This window comes from Anas acuta, chromosome 1 (genome assembly GCF_963932015.1).
Source record: "Anas acuta chromosome 1, bAnaAcu1.1, whole genome shotgun sequence".
NCBI lineage: Eukaryota > Metazoa > Chordata > Aves > Anseriformes > Anatidae > Anas > Anas acuta.
This window is the reverse complement of record NC_088979.1, coordinates 67,575,474-67,595,686: the sequence shown is the minus strand read 5'-3', so window position 1 is coordinate 67,595,686 and position 20,213 is coordinate 67,575,474. Positions and strand designations below refer to the sequence as shown.

Sequence of the window (20,213 nt, the reverse complement as noted above, 5' to 3'; positions counted from 1 at the left end):
CCCCCCGCGAGCTCCTCCGCGCGCGCGCCGCGGCCCGTGGGAGAGGCGGCGGACCCGCGGCCGGCGGCGGCAGCGCGATGGCGGCGGCGGCGGCGGCCCCCGGGATGGAGGCTGAGGAGGAGGCGGCGGTGCCCGTGCCCGGCTCCCGCTCCCCGCCTCGTCACGGCAGCACCCGGCTGGCGGCGGCGGCGGCGTCGTGGTGGGGCGCCGCGCTGCGCCTCGCCCTGGCCGTGCTGCTCCACGCGGCCCAGGCCGAGAAGGAAGGTGAGCGCCCCTCTGCCCTTCCTCATCCTCCTCAGCCGTCTGTCGGGGCCGTTGGGGCCGTTGTTTGCTGGGCTCTGCCTCCTGCGCCCGGCTGCTGTGGAGGCTGCCCTTTAAACGCGGCGAGGGGAGGACAAAAAAGGGCCGGCGGCAGGCGGCCAGCGGGGAGCGAGCCAGGGCGAGCGGGCGGCCGGGGGAAAGGGGAAGAAGGGGAAGGGGAAAGGGAAGGGAGGGGGGTGAAGGGGGAAAAAAGGCAGGCAGCCCCCCGGCCCGGCCAGCCCCGGGGATGGGGGGAGGCAGGGATCGCGCTGCCTGCGAGCTGCTGCGCTGAGAGAGGGCTTGGAGGGGGTGAGGAGGCAGAGCTGGAAGGGCACGGGGTAGGGGATGGCAAAGATTGTCCTAACAGTGCCTCTGGAGCGAGCCACGGGGAGCCTAACAGTGCAGGTACCAGCACAGGCACAGATACGGAACCCTTCCCTTCCCTAAAGGACCTCTGGGTGCAAGGAATTCCTCATTGACACCCTTTTCTGCAAATGCAATGATGTCAGTCTTAAAAGCGATCAGTTTTGGCTCGCATCGTCCACTCTGTTTCATCGTTTTCAGAGAATTCAACATGTAGAAAACAGCGTAAAAAAGCCTCGGTATTATAGCAACAAAGACATGCAAGTCTCTCGGTTCAGTCTGTAGCGTCTGGTGCTCCTAGAATAGCTCAAATGCAGGTGCCTCGGAAACGTGTGTTTTTAACTCTGATTTTGATGGCATTCCTTCACGTGTAATAGCTTACGTGAGTATACGAGAGCCGTCGGAGATGTCATATGCCAGTGTCGTGGGATTGATTCATGCCCTGGAAGTTGGGACAGCTAGAGCCGTGGCATGGCTTTGTTGGTTTGTGGAGGAGGTACTGCTGTTTCTCTACGGACTTCCTTGCATGGCTTTGTTGATTTGTGGAAGAGAGACTGCTTTTTCTCTATGGACTTCCTTGGCGTTCCTGGATAAATGAAGGCAGTTTTTGGCTCACAGAATTTCAAAAGATATGCTTGAAGCCCTTCATGAAAATTGAAGGTTTTGTACCAATCCCATTTCCTTGTGTTAATACAGCTCATTATTTAAAATGTATTCCTTGTGTGCAGACTCGAAGTAGTATGTTTAAGCTTACAAATAAGTCTTCATTGGGTGTTTCATCAGAAACTTCACTGAGTTTCTGCTGTTTTTTAAATGTATCTTTCATGGATTCTTTAGAACAATTCTTTGATGGCCTGCATTTGTGGATGATACGTTTAAAAACGTTGTCTCCAATGTTTTCTTGAGTATGATGCACGTGTGTAGCCCTGGAAAGAAGATAACAACAAAATGAAACAAAAACAAGAAGCAGTGGATTTTTAAAGTAAGGCTCTTCAGATGATGGCTTGTGAGATCCAGTCCCGCTGATCTTAACTGCAATCCAAGCCCCATTCTGCAAGGGGCAGTGATTGAGCTCAGAAGAGGAAGGACCAGTTTGGATAGTAGGTAGGAGCTGGAGATGAAGTGGTAGTTCGGAGGAAGGGAGGGGAGGGCATTTCTGCCTCTGTTGTTTGGCACCTCAGCTTCTACTACGTTGTGTCAAGTTAAACATAGTAAGACACTGTTTAAAAAAAAAAAAAAAAAAACAGGAAGTAAGAAAATAGGAATATCCTTTCCATCCCGCAAACGTGGACGTATGTGTTTCACTACAGCTGCAGGAAGGAAACTGTGGAGAGGAGGTGGAACCGAGGCTGTGTGTTCTTGCTCCCGTCCTATTTCTGCAGCGCTCAGGTGAAGGTGACTGTAGGAAGGCTCGGTGCAGTACAATTCCAGAGAAGATGCTGCAGGGAGGGAAAAAAAAAAAAAAAGAGCAGGCGCTCAGGTGGATGACAGACCTGAGAGAAAAATAAAGCAGAATATCACAAAAACAGAGTGAAAAATGAAGGAGGAGAACGCTTTCTTCTACTGTGCATGTGTATGAGGAGAAGCTGGGGGAAGGACAGAGCCGATGCACAGAAGAGTAATGCTTGCTTCGTGTGCCTCTGGAGTAGGAGCAGCAAGCAGTTCTTTGTGGAGCTGTGACAAGTAAGAAGAATAATGATGCTGGCGTATTTCAGATTGACATGACTGCTTCTGGTCCCCAGTCCTAGTTAGAGTTTGGGAGTAAAAATGGAAAATAAACAGCTTTGCCATTTGTCTAGCAGCAGAAAGCAAAACTCAAATCCTTTGTGTATACAAGCTGTAAATCAAACTCGTGAGGAAAAAGTGGTGTTGCTGCATGCTCGCTCTGTGTTAGGGAAATAGAGCTCGTTGAAAGTACATGAAAAAAACATGAGAGCAGAGAAAACTGTATGTAGACTGACCAAAAAATATAAGCATCAATTTCAGACTAAATACGGATGTGCGACTTCTTTTTTGCTTTGTCTATCTGGGTCCTCAGTGACCCCGTATTACTGAGGAATGAGTAAGACTGAGAAGAAAGTTGTTACATTTTTTTTGTTTTGGTTCTGTCACTTGGGAAATCTGTGAACCTGTAGCAGAAGAATGACATGACAGGAAGAAAGTGGTGCTTTCAATCTCAGAGCTGCCTGCCATCTGGGAGGAGCGAAAATATAACTTAAGAGTTTCTTTTGCAAATACATATGATTTTCAGGCTTTTTGTAGACTCATCCCTTTCTGGTGTAATTACCATATACTGTGTTGCCACTTGGATTGAGGACAACTTTCAGTTTTTATATATGAGCGTGTGGTTTTTGTTTTAGTTGTTTTTTTTGAGGGGGTGTCAAAATATCCTTTTGGGCTTCAGGTTGAAGGAGGCTGTAGTAATGCCATAAGCCCAGGGTCAGTATTTTGTTTTGAAGACAAATGTCTGCCATGAGCATGCTTTAAAACCTGGGAATTGTTTTGTGCTTGTGCCTTTGTTCCTATTCAGTGCGTAACTTCCTAAAAAAAAAATCTTCATATTATACAAAAGTTGCTTTTGAGAATTTTGCTGCTTTTTGTTTGGAGAGCTGACTGAAAGCCCTTTTAAACTATTCTGATAGTTCTGTTACCTACCCTACAGGTTGTTCACAAATGTGATACAAGATGGATATTTAGGCTAGGTTCAATCCCTAGCTGTAATTTTTGAATTCAAATCATAGTGCTGAATCTGGGAAAAACTTCTACTTACACATCTAAGTTTTGAAACCAGCTAAAACAGTGAAAATGATGAATGTTCTGTCTTTTAAAGCTTGACATATTTTGTACTAATATCTATGAAACTAAGGCGACTGAGTGTAAATGATTGCTAAAATAATGATGGAGGAGCTTGAAGGGTGTTGTTAGGACGGTGCACTGGGCCACTGGGGTGGTTCTGCTTTTGTTGTTGTGTCTGAATGGGGGCAGGTAGCTCTTTTTGCTTATATCTGAAATGGTAACCCAGGATACTTCATATGAGTATCAAAAGTAAACTAATGCAAGAAGGTGATGTGGGAGACAGCTTATGTGCTTAAAATAACATTTAAAAAACCTCTTCACGTACTCTGCTTGTTTCTCTTTATCCTGCTGTCAGAACTAATGTAAAGCTTCCTACCATCGATCTTAATGCTAATGTTTTGACCCTGACATAAACGAAATTGTGATCCAGAAAGAATGACCTCAGTCAACCTGAAAACACTGTAGTAGCTGAAGTAGCACGCGAAATAAAATCATGTACGGTGTGAGGAAAGCTCCGTGAGAACAAAAATTGTCCGTGCTGTCTCGCTGTGTTTTTGCAGCTTAACTTTGGGAGAGCTGGTCAGGCTGGCGCTGTATCCTTGCTTCGTGAGTGATAAGTAGTGACCACGTGCTGGCACTGGAAGGTCTCAAACTCATTCATAGGATCTTTGGGTGAAATTAAGTGTAAGCAAATACTGTAACGCAGCGGACAGGAAGCTCAGGCCCCGTATTTTCCGTGACCTTGTGTGTAATCTTGAAGTAGCTGTTCCTCCCTCCTCTGCATCTCTTTCTCCCCTAGCAGCATCCAGCTACATGGTTTGTGCGAGGCAGGCTGCGGTTCCCTCACTCGCAGGGGGAAATGTACTGTGTACTTGGGCAGTGCCCAACGTGATAAGGTCCCTCCAAACTTTGCAGAAGTCTGTGGGCATTGATGAGGAAGTCTACAGGCCCTGATTGATTCAAGGCTTTTGGTTGTAATTGTGATTGATTGCCAGCGTTGCAATACGAGTTGAGTCATTTGGATACATTTGTGCGTTTTAAAATCGCAGCTGGTTGCAGTACAGCTCAATCATTTGCTACGTATCGCTTTATTTCACAACCTAGCCGCTTCAGCTCTGCTTAAAGATAAGCGTACCACGGTTCCCCGGCGTGACTGACCGAGTTCACAAGTGTGAAGAGGCCTTCAAGCTGCGCGCTGGTGAATCCGATGGGATTTGGACAGTAAATGGCGGATGCTGTGGTTCATGCATAACCAGCAGTAAAAGTCCTGTGACAGAAGAGCAACCTAGAACCAGTTTGGTTCGTTGCTGTGTTTGTGGGTTTGGCAAGGATAAAAGGCGGTGGAGATGGGTCTCCCTTCTGCTCAGAGCTGCTCTCCGCTGTGGCGCCTCCACAGCAGGAGCCCACCTGGGTGTAACAGGGCCGTGAGGGGGGCCCTGCCTCTCTCCCCATTTAAAAGGCATTTTTTGAAGCAGCCCTGTGCTCTTTGTGGTGGTGCTGGGAGCTGGGCTGTGCAGTGCCTTGGTGGGCCTGCTCTCACTGGACCTGCTTTTGGCCAGCGGCCTGTGGAGCTCACACCCAGCCCGCCGTGTGGTGGCTGCAGGGGGTGAGCACGCTGGGCGCTCGGCTCAGACCCAGCTGGTGCCCTTCATCTGCGGTACTTCACCACATCAGAGCCTGAGCTACAGTTATTTGAAAAGCTATTTGTTTTCCATGTAAAAAAAGTGTTGGTATTTCAGCATTTTTGATGACTAAATGCCAAGATGGTGGATGCACGTTTCCTTCTTGCATTGGGTGTTAAGGCCAGATCTGGCGACAGTAACTACTGCCGCAATTTTCCCTTTTTCCATCCTGTAAGGCTTGTAAATTAAAATCATGATCAAGGAAGCCAAACGAATCGGTGACCATTAGAGTTAAAGGGGAGGTATTTATCTTTCTAGATATAAATACAAGTGTCAGATATGGGTTTGTACAGAGGCAGCTGGTAACATTTTAAATAGCAATGCAGAAATATAAGTTATTTCTGTTTTCTGAAATGTCTGCATGGAATAATTAGAAACCTACTGACTGTAGCAAAGATGTGATGCAGTATCTGCTTAAAAACTCAACATTTTCTGATAAACTGGCTTGGGTAACTTGTACTCTGGTGTATTACATGAACAAATTCAGGTGCCTTTTCTCCCTCCAGCAGTGGAAGTCATAAAGAGCTGAAGGATTGCAATGCGCTGCCACTTTTCTCACTGAGACTGTCTTGGAGGCCTTTTTAATACCTCTTTTCTCCTATTGCCTGGCGTGCATAGCAGTAGAGAACTGTCTGAGTACAGGTTGAGTTTTCTTATAGTCATTGAGCTGGTTTTAAGGACACCTGAATGAAATGTAATGTGAGGAGATACACAGGAAACGAAACTATGTAACTAACAGTTACTTCTGTCTGTGTTCTGTATGAAGCTAAAAATGTTAGTTCAAAGACCTGTTTAGCTGACTGTATTATATATAACTTGCACGGGTTTTTAAAGTTATTTTACCAATGTATCCATTAGATTTTCTTCATAAAACAAATCTGTCTTCACAAGGATGCCTTGAGGATTATTTGGGTGTGTTTTCAGTTGAACATCCAGATCTTGGTTGGACTGTACATATTTGGTGTAACAGAGTGCAGGCAGACTTTTAAAAAGTTATTCAAACTTACAAACAAAACCAAAAATGAAGTCCCACACCTTGGTTTGAGTGTTTTTAAAGCCATTTGAGTCAGGAAGTACAGCTAATGATGGTGGTAAACAGATGAAATCACCACTTCAGAGAGTGAGAATAGGGGTCAAAGTTATGGCCAAGCATGGTTCTGATATAAATAATTTGTCACTCTTATGTCTGTTGAACCTCCTTGTATGCCCCCCGTGCATCAGACTTGCTTTTTAGGTCCACAGATATGAAGTAGAAGGGGTCATTGCAGAGGAGGGTGGTAGAGAAGAGAAAAATGGCTGAGCAAAGTTGACAAAGAGGAAGTTTTAAAAAAAAAAAAAAGGCATGTTAGCATTTAAAAGCTGAAGGTTCTCTCCTTTCCTTACAGGCATACTGTGTTGGAAACGTCTCGAGGTAGTTTATTTCTCAGTGTGAAATTGGATGGCTTCAGCGTAGTCTGATCTGAATGGCTTATGAAATTCCTTTCTTTTTGTAATAGGTAAGCTGTAGGCTGAAAAGTCTGACTCAGACTAAAGATGATAGAAGATACTGAAATTGAGTAAAGAAATTGGCTGGTTTTCATGGTAGCTGCTTCCGCTAGGGGATTTTTGTCTCCCATTTGAAATGTTGATGTATATGTTAAGTGGATTTAAAAGCTGGTTATCTGAAGCTTGTTTTAAAAAAAAAAAAAAAGAAAAAGAAAAGAAATCATCCAGGAATACAGAAAAAAAAGACTTAATTACTGAATCAGTGATCTGCACCAAAATATTCCCCAAATAATTACGGGCAGAACTTGTAGATAATGGTAAAAATCATCCAGGCAACTTGATAAACTGTATGGTGTTTGGTTTTGGCTTATTCCCTGCAGTGGTTAATGCTTGCTCTGCCTTGGAGGGTGGCTACTAGGAGTTCCTCCTGGCTCTGTTCTGGGACCTCTCGTACTTAATATCTTTGTCATTGTGCTGCAGATGGAGTGTGCTGAGTCTGGGGTGCAGTCAGTGTGCTCAGGGCTACATTTCAAAGGGACCTAAACAGATGGAGAAACAAGATGACAGGACCATTATGGAAACACCAGCAAGGACGAGTGGAAAGTCCTTCATCTGAGGCAGAATAACCATTTGCAGGGGGTACAAGCTGGGAATGCTACATACAAGTCAGCAATGTACCCTGGCATCCCAGGGGAGCATAGCCAGTAGCTGGAACAAAGAGATTGTTCCCCTTTACTCAGCATTTAGTAGACCACATCTAAAACATCGCATCCAATTTTGTTCCCCCTGACCCGCTGGAAGGCCACAAAGGTGACACACGGTCATGCAGAGAGAGAGGCTGAAGGACTGGAAGCTGCACGTGGTGGTGGGGCTTTGGAGGGACCCAGAGGCAGCCTGTTGATATCAAAATAGTGATTCTCAGCAAAAGGGAGCCAGACTTGAGATGCTTGGCAGGAGGCTGAGGGACAGTGGTTGTAAATCGAAACAGGGTAGGGTTGGTTTGTGCCAGGATGTGCTGGTGTGTGATGAGTCGAGTAAGGAAGTCATATTGTCTCTGTAAAGTACCATTTAATGAGAGCTAATGCTATAAAGAGATGATAGTACAGGTAATCTCATATCCCTTCAGATGCTGGGAAGCCCAAATTGTGCATCATTGATCAGGCCTCCAGTTCACACGCAACATACCGTGCGGCCCCTGTCCATAGGAAGGGTTATCCCGTTTTGGTTGTTTGAGCTATTATAGGACTTCCTTACACGAAAACAGCTCTATTCATAATTTGTGCTGTGACTCTGTTCATAATCTCTACTGTCAAACAAAGGATGTTCACGCACAAACTTCTTGTTGTGCTTGTAGATCAAGGTGAGGCCACCCAGGTGGCAGAATTGCCTGTACCAGGTGGGGGCTGCTGCAGGTGCCTCTGCTACATGGAGCTGGCTGAGGTTACCCTGCAGCCAGCAGGTATGCACAGCATGAGCCTGGAGGCCAGCCTGAGACTGCAACACAGGCACGGACTTGTTCAGGTTATTTCTAATGTGGATGACTGATGCCTCAGTGTGCAAGGATCAGGGTCATTACAATGCTCTGTTCTGGCTTGGCATAACGAGAACATCTTTCACTGTAAGGATGGTCAGACACTGAAGCAGATTCCTTGGGGAGTTTGGGGAATCTCCGTCCTTGAAGATTTTTAAGACCAGCCTAAACAAAAGCCTAAGCAACGTGGCCCAAATTCGGTGTTTACCATGCTTTCAACAGGAGGCTGACCTAGATGATCTTAAGGTCCACTCCAAACTCATATGCTCTCTATGTGTCTGGATCTCCATCACAACCTTAAAAACTGAGGTGGAAGTCATCATAACTTTATCACAACTGATGGAAATATTTGTAATTCAGCAGAATCCTGCATGCTGGTGAAATCGGTGCTATGGTGGAAGTAATTCATATATAATTTAGATAGAAGCTGAGCTATAATTGGATCCAGAAACTTCCACATGCATCACTGAAGGAAATTGATCGTAGAATTTTAATTCTTTCTTTAAAATTTTTGTTTCAACAGTAAAACAGTAAAAACCCATCCTTCATGTGAAGAACAATATAGCCATTAGTTTCCCATTTTTGCCAGCTGCTAGTAATATGACAATGAATTGGATTGTGCTTGGGATGTTAATATATGAGAGACATTAAAGCAATACTTAACAAACGATCCGTGCAGCTTGTGTGTCTGAGGAGACCCTGGGCAGTCTGGTTACTGAGTGTTGCCAGGTCTGCCAGTTCTGTTCCTACAGCAGGGGATGCGGAGGGCTGGGTCCTGACTGGAATCCATGGCCTTCTCCTGTGTTTGCTCTGGTGTTCACATCCGTGTGGCACTTCGGGTTGGGGAGCCATCAGGGGGATGTGTAGGGGTGCCAGGAGCAACCATTGTCAGTAATGCCTCTCCCTCCAACTCTCCAGCTGCTTAATTTTGTCAGAGGTGGGGGGAATCAATAAGATTCTCCTTGCCCTACAAGTTATTGTTCCTGAATGTCATACAGGAGGGAGGATGGTGTGTGCAGCTTCCATATTATCATACAGCTGCTTTTATATCTTCACAGGGCTTGTTGGTTGCCTTTCACGTAGCTTAACCAGGGCATGACCTACCCAAATTGCTTGGGCTAAACTGTATCTTCCAAAATAATGAAGTGATGAATAAATTTCTTGGTTTTGGGGGAAGCCTGGTTATGTCTGGTGCTGAAGGAGAGGTCGTTCTCATTGACAGAGATTGAATCTTCACGGGGGGAGTTGCTCTGCCAGTTGGTACCACTGAATATCATTATCGGATGAAGCAAAGACTGAAACAAATTTCCAGTTATCAAGGAAAATTTTATCAGAGCTCCAGGACTTGATGAGTACTGTGAGTCCTAAACTGAATTTCTCAAGGGAAAGAGACTTTAGAATAAGGTACTAAAATGAAATAGATGTGATTCAGTGTGATTTATTTATTTGGAACGATAAAGCATAATTTAATTGTGCCTTAAAAGTACCTATGCCATGGGAAAACTTCTAATACTGAAGGGCCATTTAATCAAGCATATTTAGGTTGAGACTTGGTGCTAGACACATCAAAGGAGAAACAAGAGAGGTATTTTGGAGCGAAGATAATTAACCATTACCTTGGGTAAGGGGCACTTCAGTGATGTGGGGAGTTCGGAGCTATTTGCAGTCTTCGAAGTAGAGTTGGATGTCTCTTCAAAAAATGTCATGCAGCTAAGCCTAGGGGGTTGGAAATACTGGGTGAAATTGTGGTCTGTGTAACGCGGGGTGGTGACCCAGATCGTCATAGAAGTTTCTGAAGGGCTCTGAGCAGAGGAGGCTGTTTATTTACTTACCAGGGGGAACTGCTTCCAAGATGTTCCTTAGTAACAGTTTGGGACTTTTTTTTTTTTCCCCACCCAAAGACTGCAATTCTTCTATTTTGTTTCATTCTTCTCGGTCTGTGTGTTATTATCTCCTTTCAGAACTTGTTGCAGCTCTTCTCCACCCAGTTTTTTGCTGGTTTTATCGGGCGCTGCAGCCAGCTGTTTCCTGTGGCTCCGCTTCCACGCTGCAAGGGAACAGAATTGCCGTGCTGAGCAATCAATAGCTGCTGTCAGTGCCACATCATTAGCACAGGAGGTTTAACATCAAGGCTGCTTCTACCTCTTCTTGACCTTCGATCACTGTATTTATAAGCTTTGCATGGTAGCTGATTAAGCGTTATCTTGCTGCTCTTTTCCTTGTCCTCCAGGCTTAATTGCTGTTTCCAGTGGACACTTGGGTAAGAGTTGCCACATGAGCACGGAGAGGGTGGAGGTGTGGCACTCCTCCCTCCTAATAGCTCTCTCCAGTTGCAGCCTGGTCCTAAACACGTTGCAGGTCTTATGCAGCAAAAGGTAAATTAATGTCTTCCAATTCAGTGGTGGTTCTGTGAATTCAATCACTTGCACCCTGATAAATAAATGCAAATAAATGAATAAAAAAGAGGAGGGCATCAGGAGAGGGGAGCAGAGCTGTGTTGCCCATTAGGCCACTGTTCCTGGACAATTATATGGGTTGAGGTTAGTGATGCAAAGCATCCTCTGTAGCACCTCAGGATTCAGAGGTAGGAGCTAAAAGCTGATCAGTAGTCACAGAGCATAGCTGTAGCTTTTCTCTGATTGCATTCCCACTGGTGGCAAACATTTAGATGTTGGGAGGTGTCTGCGTGGTGCTGTCTTCCTGTTCTGTGGTTTTGGTTTTTTGGAAACTATGAAAATCCCATCCTCCTTCCTCTTTTCTACAGAGAACAGTTCTTGATCTCTGTTTAATAAACCTAGGCTTATTAAGGTCATTAATCAGCCTGGATGCATCTCTTAAGCAGCTCTTTGCGCTGCGATGGCACAATCCATTTTTTGAGTAAGTGGGCTTTGTAGGTCTGCTCGGTGGCTTAATTTCATAGGAGTGCAAGTTTGGCAGGCTGATGTTAATGTAAGGAATAAACAATTATTGTCAGTTAATGCATTGTTCTCCTGAGGCTGCAGAAGCTATAAACTGTCTGTCACTTGTTGTAAACTAAATATTAAATGCTTTTATGTGCTGTGAAGGTTAGAATTTCAGTAGGGCCAAATCCTCTGTGCCCACATCAATTTGCAGTGCTAGGTGAGTGGCAAAACTTACTGCCACAGTTAGAGATTTCTGTCTAAAATCTGAGAACTAAATTAAGAGAATGTGATGAAGATTACAGACAGTTTGGAGGATTGTTATTTTTTCCCTTTTACATTGCAGGCCAGATTATCTTGTTTTTGAAGCTAGTTACAATTAATTTTGTGCCTGCGCAAGCTCAGTTACAACAAATTTGTAGAGTTATAATCTAATTTAGCATATTGAAGCTGTAAAACATGTAAAATCACCATCATTTGAAAGAATAAAAAGCCATGATCAATTTGCATGGCCCACAGCTAGGAAAAAAAAAGTTATTTTCAGATGTTGGGTTTCTATGTAACATTCTTTTCTCCCTTTTAATGATTTGGGAGAAGTTTCCATGAGTATCTGAAGTATTGTTCTCTTTAGTTTAAAATAATGTGATCTAATTTTTATTTTTTTCAGATGAGAGATTTACTTCTTATTTATTTAAAACCAGTGTTCTAATGCCCTTCTATGAAATTCCTCATTGGAAAAAACAGAATGGGATATTATTTCATACTAAGGAGTATTTTGGAGCCAGCAATTAAGTGTCTTTGGGGAAAAGACTGAAATATTTAAAAGTAAAACACCAACTTGAAGATGTTTTTAATAGGCAGTTTAAAGCATCTAGCATCTTTTAAGGTAGCACTTGAGGTTTAAAAAAAAAAATGGGGTTCTATGATATTTATTGCTGTCATCTGAAACTGACTGTTTTGGTCAATGGCAGGTAATGTTTTAAACTCATTACAGAAAAAGATTAAAAGAAAAATTGCTCTCAGTGATGAAAATTAACGTTTTCTGTAAGGTGGAAGTATGGGATGAGTACAGAATAAGTGTTTGAGAAGGGTATTTAAGTACGCTGTGATCCTATTTTTCTGTCTTTCTAGAGTCATTTTCTTAAAAATAAAATCAGACAGGTATAGTATATGTTCTTCAGTCAGCTTTTTTTTCCTATGTATGTTTCTATAGCTTTCTTGGAAGAATATTTCTATTACGCAACACCTCTAGACAGTACAAGCTCCTGTTCTGTCCTTAAAAGAAACCGTGAAGCAGTTGCACCATCTTCTAAAACATGAAACAAGTGTGGTGAGTCAAGTACGTGAGCTGTCTTCAGGGCAGAGAACCGCTTTCTTCCTTTATCAAAGCTGTACCTTCATTGTCTTTCTGCGGCCTATATTATGAATCAGAACTATGTTGCCACTTTCTGTTTTGTGGCTGGCTTTTAAAACCGAACTGATAACTGAGTTAGTAAAAATCTGCATCAGTCTTAGCAAGTGGGAAAGAGAGGAGTGGACGAATTCAGTGTGACAGCTTTACTAGGAAAGATCTTGGCTGTACGAAGAAAACTAGCCTGCAGCTTGTCTTATAAATGAAATCAGGAAAGACACGTGAACAAGTTAGCAAAGCATTACGTGCAGATTTAGTTGGGTGTACAGACTCAAATTTGTGCTGCTGTGTGCAATAAAATTCAAACTGTTTGCTCCCCCACTCTTGTGGAATCAAGATCCATGCACTCAGGTGTTGCAGTGCAAGTGATGTCCTGTCTCTGTTGGTTTAGCTTGTATGGACTTGGGCGTAGGTTTGTGCATAAGCACTTACTGGAGTGTGTGTTATCTGAAGTCATAAAAACGAATGTTTATAATTGATAGTACAAAGGGGTGTTCTTAGTGAATAGTCTACTTTTTTTACTTAGGTTAATACAAAACCAAAAAGCAACACATGATGATTAAAGTGCATTATCTAGGAATCCTACTTCAGCTGCCTAATATGTCAACAGAAACAAACAAACAAAATTAGCAAGCTGGCTTTATTAAAGGATGGTAACAAAGAATGAATATATTTCTATTTAAAAGGAGTTAAATTATTTTCGTATATGATCTCTACTGCTTTGCATGTATTTACAGCCTTGGCTGTGATGGCTCTTCCTGAGGTCTGTTGGAAAAATTATCCATTTCCCTTCCTTATGGACCACTGGAAAAGAAGCAAATGAATTGGCTGTGGAACTGCAAGAGGATTGTCCTGGAAAGGAAGCACACTGGCTGGGGAGTCTCTCTGAGCAGGTTGCCTGCAGTTCACTGGCTCATAAGAGAACGATCTTTTGCATTTCCAGTGAACTGTCACTGGTTAGGATGCAGGCAGATGCTCAGACTGATAAGAACACTGACTCTCTGATAAGAACGCTGACTCTCCCATCTTGGAGAGATGGCTTTGTTTTTTTTTAAACAGCTTTTATAGTGTTGAATGCTGAACTGAGGTGTGTTTTTTGAGGCTCACCAGACCTTTATGTTCTTGAAGCCAATAAAAATGGTCACCTGCATTACAGCTCAACGCTGTTTATCGGTCTGGTATTTAATTTTTACCATGTGATTTTTTCTTTCATAATAATGTTATTTATCATTATATACCCAACTGCCTGTACTTTATGTGCTGCTCAGTTTTCCACTGCTCAGGATGATTGGAATTGTGTGGTTGTGCATAAGCAGTTAATTCATAGTCAAAGGTTCAAAACCAACTTGTCCAGTTCCAGTTGTGCTGTTTAACTGGTGGTGATACAAGTGCTGTAATTACAATTACGTAGACAGAAGTGCATGGCATTTAGCACACTGTAATTGGCTCCTGTGGTTACACTTCGCTTGAAGTGAGCTTAGTCATTGAGACTAGGGGTTAGAAGTTGGACTTCTTTTTTTTAATAAAAAAAAAAATCTTATTGTAAATTAGGAGAGATTTAAATAATCAACCTGGCCGTATTTTAGTAAGTTAAGACACTATTTGCAGAATTTGGAGAAAATCCACAGAGTAGATGATACCAGGATCTATAAACACAGCTTATAAAAGAGTTAGAAAATTGGTTTAGATAAGAGTTAAGGGAGAAAATACTTCTTACAAGCATCTAAGAGCATAGGTAATGATGCTTAATGTAAAAATAAACGAAGGCTGGTCTGGAGTAGCCGTTGCAGAACTAAGTTAATGTTTCAGAATAGTGTTTTTATATACCAGAACATACATTCCTTTTGAACCAAAGTAGTTGTCAGTGGCTAAATGAAAGAAAACCGTGCAATGCCACCTTAAAAATCAGATCTCAGTCAGAAGTAGGCCTCATAACCTATGAACCATGGAGAATGTTTTTTATCGTCACGCACCGAGAGTCTTGCTGTATGCAGTGGTCTCGCATTACATGCAAATTTATTCTGCTGTATGTATCGCAGGCATATCTAAAGATTGATGTTGGCTAACGGGATTTTGATACTAAGTTCCATCTTACCTTGGAGAAGTGCAGGATTTTAGGGTTTTGTTATGTGGTACTTGATAGGTCTCTAAAATTTTTTCACTTTAAGCTGAAATACAAAATGCTGGAAACAGAGACAACTAAAATATGAGTGTATTTGAGCCAAACATGTCTGCTAGCTATACAAACTTAGGAACATTAAGTGAATTCAGGATCCGTTTTGGCCTAGACGATGTTTCCAGTTCTGTTACTTCAGGTGTTGATGCATCGTCAGGTGCTATGGTATTGTTGAAAAGGGGTAAACAGTAAAATCTACTGGTAATAACGACTACATAGCACTTTTCTGTTAAAGAAAACTGTGGTTTGGGGTGGAGGAGGAGTACAGCTGTGGGTAGTGGGTTTTTGTTCTGCTTTTTTTTTTCTTTTAAAGGGTTTGAAAAGGCTTAATAAAGGCTCTGTAAAAAAAAAAAAAAAAAAGGGACGTTTGGAGCAAGTGGAAAGACTGATGTTCATAGTCTCTTTTTATGGTATCTTCTATGAGTTTTTCATAGGAAAGCGAACTTAAGCAAAGAATTGACATTTTAAGGGCTGTAAACTGGAAACAGAAAATGAAACAGTATTTTTAGCATTTGCTGTTGCTCATTTTATCTATTCTGTCAATACTAACCTACTGTCTGAAAGGAAGAAAACAGGATACATAAGCTGGAAGCTGCAAAGCTTGACCCTGCGATCATGTCATGTCCTAGTAGTGAGAGTGACAGATACTGGAAGGGATTCTCCTGAATCCCTTAAATTTGCTTCTTGGGGTGCTTTAAAGGATAAAGGCTGTCTGTTTCGAGGGATCTGTGTCTACCTTTTAGAGAATACTCTGGCATAGGCAAGGAGGAAAGGAGACTGATTCTTCTGGCCTCGAAATACATGGATTTGAATATTCATCCCTTTTTTTCTTTGGGCCCTGGACCTGCTAATAACACTTAAGTTTGACTAATAACTATTAATCAGGCTTCAGGGCTTCAGCTGCCTGGAGGGTCAGGAAGAAATGATTTTCCTAATGCGTAATTTGGCTTCTTGGCTGCTGATTTGTGCCGTGGCGGATCGTGCCGTGACAGCTGAAATGCTTCCTACCCCAAATGTTATGTTGTGCCCCTCTGCTAGCAGTTGCCAGGCATGTGGCAGGGGTGGCTGAAGTGGCGCAGTCAGCAGTTCTTACCGTGCTGCAGTTCACTCTGCCACAGTAGTAGGATATGTTTGCCTTTGTATTAGAGACTGGCTACGATATTAGGCTGATTACGGGGCACAATGGTATCAGCACAGACTTTGGGAAGGAGTTTTTCCAGGAGAGGTTGTCAAGGACTCTGTAGGAGCTGCCCTCTTCCTCTGTAGTGTGGGGAATGGTTCACCTAATGCAGCGTGCCCAGATGATCTCACACTTAATTGCTGGCAGAGTCCTTTGGCGTTGGTAATACCCTATTCTCCACTGGTGACATACATATTTTGTATAAAGGGACAGAAAAGGCTATTTTTGGGCTTCCACTGCCTTGCGAACTTGTTTAGCTCAGGTATTGCAAGTCCAAGTGGTGAGCAGCTGCTTCTAATTCTGGAAGGGGCACGTACCCAGAAGGAAGCGTGCTGCTACTCAGGCAAATGTCTGAAGAAGCCTTTGTCCCCACTGTGGGCCATGTTGGGCAGTTCGAGAGCTGCTCGTACTGGGGTTTGGGCGATCCTTTGACTCACCTGTGGAGGTTTTTTAAAATGTAATTGTTTTTGCCTCATTTGAATGAGGTGACTTGTTGCTTCAGCCTGAGTTTGGAGTCGGTTGCAAAACCGAGCTTTTGTCTCATGAAGGTGAAGGTATTCACGTGTCGTTTCCTTGCTCTGATGAAATCACTGATAAAGTACCAACAGTAGCTTGAAAGTTAGCTTAAAACAAAGTAAAAGGTATAACCGCAGAAACTGCTTCGTGATCTGTCTTCAGAAGCAACTGCTGTGAAATGGCCAGCAGCCAAGCTTTGCAGTGCCTCTGACTTCACCTGGCACCGTCACCTGCTCTAGGAAAACAGTTCTCAAATGATACAGTGATGAATGGCACTTCTATTTAACAGTGTCATCCGCTCAAAATGGTCTGCAACATCTGCTGCTTTGTTCGTGAGGTATACCGAAGGTGAAATAACAGTGGAGTGGCTGAGAAAAGTGTTTGCAGAAGGGCTGCCTGCATTCAAGCTGCTCAAGTATAGTACCTACAGCGTATCGTATTTAAAATAGGGGGAAAAAATCCTCATGGAAAATATTAAGAGAAAATATTAAGAATTTGTAATTTGATGTAAAAATGTACATATGAAGAAGTAACTTATTTGAATTTTACTGATTGATGATAGATTGTGAATAGAAAAAGCTGTTTTCTAATTATTATTTTTCCCACCTGATGTCTCAGTCACATTCTGCGTATTACTCACCTCTGGAGCTGAAAGCTAGAAAACTAAAGGAATACCAACAAGCCCAACCTCAGAGGTACAATTCCTGTTCACTATTAGGAAAGGGGTACTCATATTGTTTTATGAAACTGTTGCTGTTAAACTTATTTTCCATGTTGTATGTTAGAAAACATCAGCTCGTTCTGGATGTCTCCCTAAGTTAAAAGTGGAGAATTTTCCCTCTGTATCAGCTAATCCGTAGCTTGGATTTTTTGCTCGGAGGATGGGCATGGCTTATCTGTGAAATCCCGATCAACTGTCATACTTTGGTTTTAAACATAATGTGTCAGAGCTTCACTCTTCCTGTGCTCCAATTCTTGTGTAGGTTTTTGGGTGGTTTTAAAGACAAAAATAAACAGTGACTTAAATGTTGATTCAACCGGCAATGCACGTACAAGAATCCTCTTGTTCTTTGTTTTTCAGATTAAACTTTAAACTGACAGATCTGCTCCAGTAATTTAAGTTTTAAAAGCCCAGATCTTGATGAACTCTAGGACTTGATATTATAACAGCTGTTAAAATGCTGTTTTGTTCTGGTGTGTGTGTTCCCTCCCCCCCCCCCCCCGTGTTCTGTATAGTTCTTCAATACAAAGGATTGACAAATACCCCAATTCTTACCTTAAGGATGCCTTTTGTTTGTTTTGAAAGTTATTAAGGTAATGATAAATACACAAAATTGTAAGTTACTGCTGACATGATGACTAGTCCTGCTCGTGCCACTGTTATATGCCTGGTGTGCAGTGCATTCCTTCATAGCCAGAGCCCGCCTCTCCCTCTACCATGATTTTCACCCTTTGGCATGAGCTGGGGCTGCGTCCTCAGCGTGGCCTCACTCAGCTTCACAATTCTGAAGCTTGAAAAATAAGGTGTAATAAATGCATCATGTTGTTTTGGGGCATTGTTTTTTTGCTTTTGTTTTGCATAAAAAGAGGCTTGGAGATGGCAGCAGCAATCTTTGATTGATGTTAACTTTTACTTTTGAACATACGAAATCAAGGTTCAGGAGCAGTGTACTTTCTAGGAGGATGTATCAGTGTATAGGGGGAGCTAGGGACCTGAAATGGGATGTGCAAACGTGGATATGTTAAGTAGCATTTGAAAGCAACGCATATTTTGTTTTTCCTTGTAAAATATCAGAGACGAGTGGCAATGTTGGTGACCTTATAATTGCAGTTACATTACAGAACACTGACTTTAAAGGGGGAGGTGAAGATTCAAATCCCTTTTTTGGGGGGCTGTGATTGCAGTAACATCTTCTGGAAGCACACAGTGTGCTTCTGTGAACTGGAAACCTTCAGCTTCTTCTGTTGAAGCTGTGCCTGTTTGCAGAGAGCTGTGTGTTCTCGCTCTCTAAACTTCATCAAAATTAATTTTAAAGACAGTTAGGAAAAAGGATGGTAGAAGAGAGTATGAGTTATTTATATGGAGGGTTTTTTGTTTATTTATTTATTTTACTTTTCTGGCTTGAGGTTGTTACTGTATTTTATCTCAAAGACTTGTGATTTGTATGTGAGGGGCATAGTCTTTTGAGGGGTAAAACTGGGATCTCTTTGAACTGCTTTCTTCTCTAACCATGTTCATTCTTGTACAGCTTATTATATTTTACAGGAAGGGCAATGCCCTTATTTCTTTGTCTTTCAAAGAAAATAGCATTCCCTACAGAGAGGAATTGAGCATTCCCTTTTCAGAGGAATTGAGAACAATTACTAAACCAAACATTTAGAGGAAGTGAGTGGAGGAGGAATGCTCAATTTGTGTATCCTATATGTGACCGAGGCATGAGCTTTCCATTGACTTGAGTCATGTGGAAGTTCTTGGTAAAAAATATTTCTAAACTTTCAAATTTTATTATGTTACTGTCAAGATGGGGAGAGTTGTTGCTTTCTCAAGGATTAGGAAACAGTGTGAACAAGGTTTTCCAGATGTACAGTTAATCCTTTTAGATGTAAGGATTACGAAACTGAAATGCCGTTTCTAAGTGTCAGAATTCAGCATGGCCTTCAGTGCATTGAACTTGTTTAGGTACCCTGTCGTTCATACCAGCCAAAATACTGAATTGGCATCATATAGCTGATCTTTTCAGGGAACCTAGAAGAAATTGTTCACAGATCAGTCTCGTAGCACAACAATGCTTAACTTCAAAGTGAAGTGTGTTGCTTATTAATTTGACCATCTTGGAGCTCTCAGATAATATCATAAGCTTGTTTTTGCTGATGTGTTAAACTCTGCATTCATATTTTGGGTAGTCAATTAGAGGGAATGGCCTCAAGTTGCGCCAGGGGAGGTTCAGGTTGGCAATGAGGAGACATTTCTGCTCAGAAGGAGCAGTCAGGCACTGGGATGGGTTGCCCAGGGAGGTGGTGGAGTCACCGTCCCTGGGGGTGTTCAGGGAAAGGTTGGACGTGGTGCTTGGGGACATGGTTTGGTGGGTGATGTTGGCCGTAGGGGGCTGGTTGGAGCAGATGATCTTGGAGGGCTTTTCCAACCTCAATGGTTCTGATCTTATTTAAAAAAAACAAGGTACTGCAGATTTTAGATGTGTAAGTGATTATTGTTAATAACAATATGTTTTTTTCTGTTAAGTAACTTATTTTTTTTGTCTTTCTTTATAGCTTTCATCCAGTCGGATGGCATAATAGAAATGCTACGTTTTGATGAAGGAGACCTATTGCAGGTATGTACTCAGAGTAAATGATCTAAATTAAGTGTTTCACCATCTCCTTTTTGATAGCTGTTTTTTTTGAAACTCATGGGTAAGCATTTTTTTTTTTTTTTTTTGAAGACAGATAAACCTGGAACTTCAGCCAGTCCAAAAACATTTTGGCCTTCCAGGTTTATTTCCAATAGTATGCACTGGTGTGTCCAGAGGATCTCATTCCCTGGTCTTACCATGTCAGGAAACTGATGGAGCTTATCACAAGTTTTGTCTGGTTAGCTTGTTCAGGTTTCCCTTTTATTTTTAATTCCACCCACCACCCCTGGAAAGCTGGATATTTCCTTGTGTTTAAGGTTCATCTTGATATAAAGTCATGATTCAGTTGGATAGTGCAGCTAGAGGAACTGGGAGATGTTACAGGATTCCTTAATGTAAATGTAGACCTTGGCACCAAGTCAGCACCAGGTTTAAAGAAAGTTCACATCAATGAAGAGAGGTGACTGCTGTTGCAAATACTATCTTGTCTGTTTTGTCATGTGCCAAAAGAAAGCTGATGAGT

General features: G+C 42.5%; 1 protein-coding gene across 1 annotated transcript in view; it reads left to right on the top strand.

Moving 5' to 3' along the window:
* Nucleotides 1–20,213, top strand: part of TMEM131 (transmembrane protein 131) — a 96,339-nt gene continuing 76,126 nt past the window's right edge. The window contains exons 1-2 of the mRNA XM_068681136.1: nucleotides 1–264; nucleotides 19,611–19,672. Of these exons, the coding sequence (XP_068537237.1) occupies nucleotides 78–264; nucleotides 19,611–19,672 (249 nt within the window). The 5' untranslated portion in view covers nucleotides 1–77. The remainder of the gene's footprint in view (nucleotides 265–19,610; nucleotides 19,673–20,213) is intronic.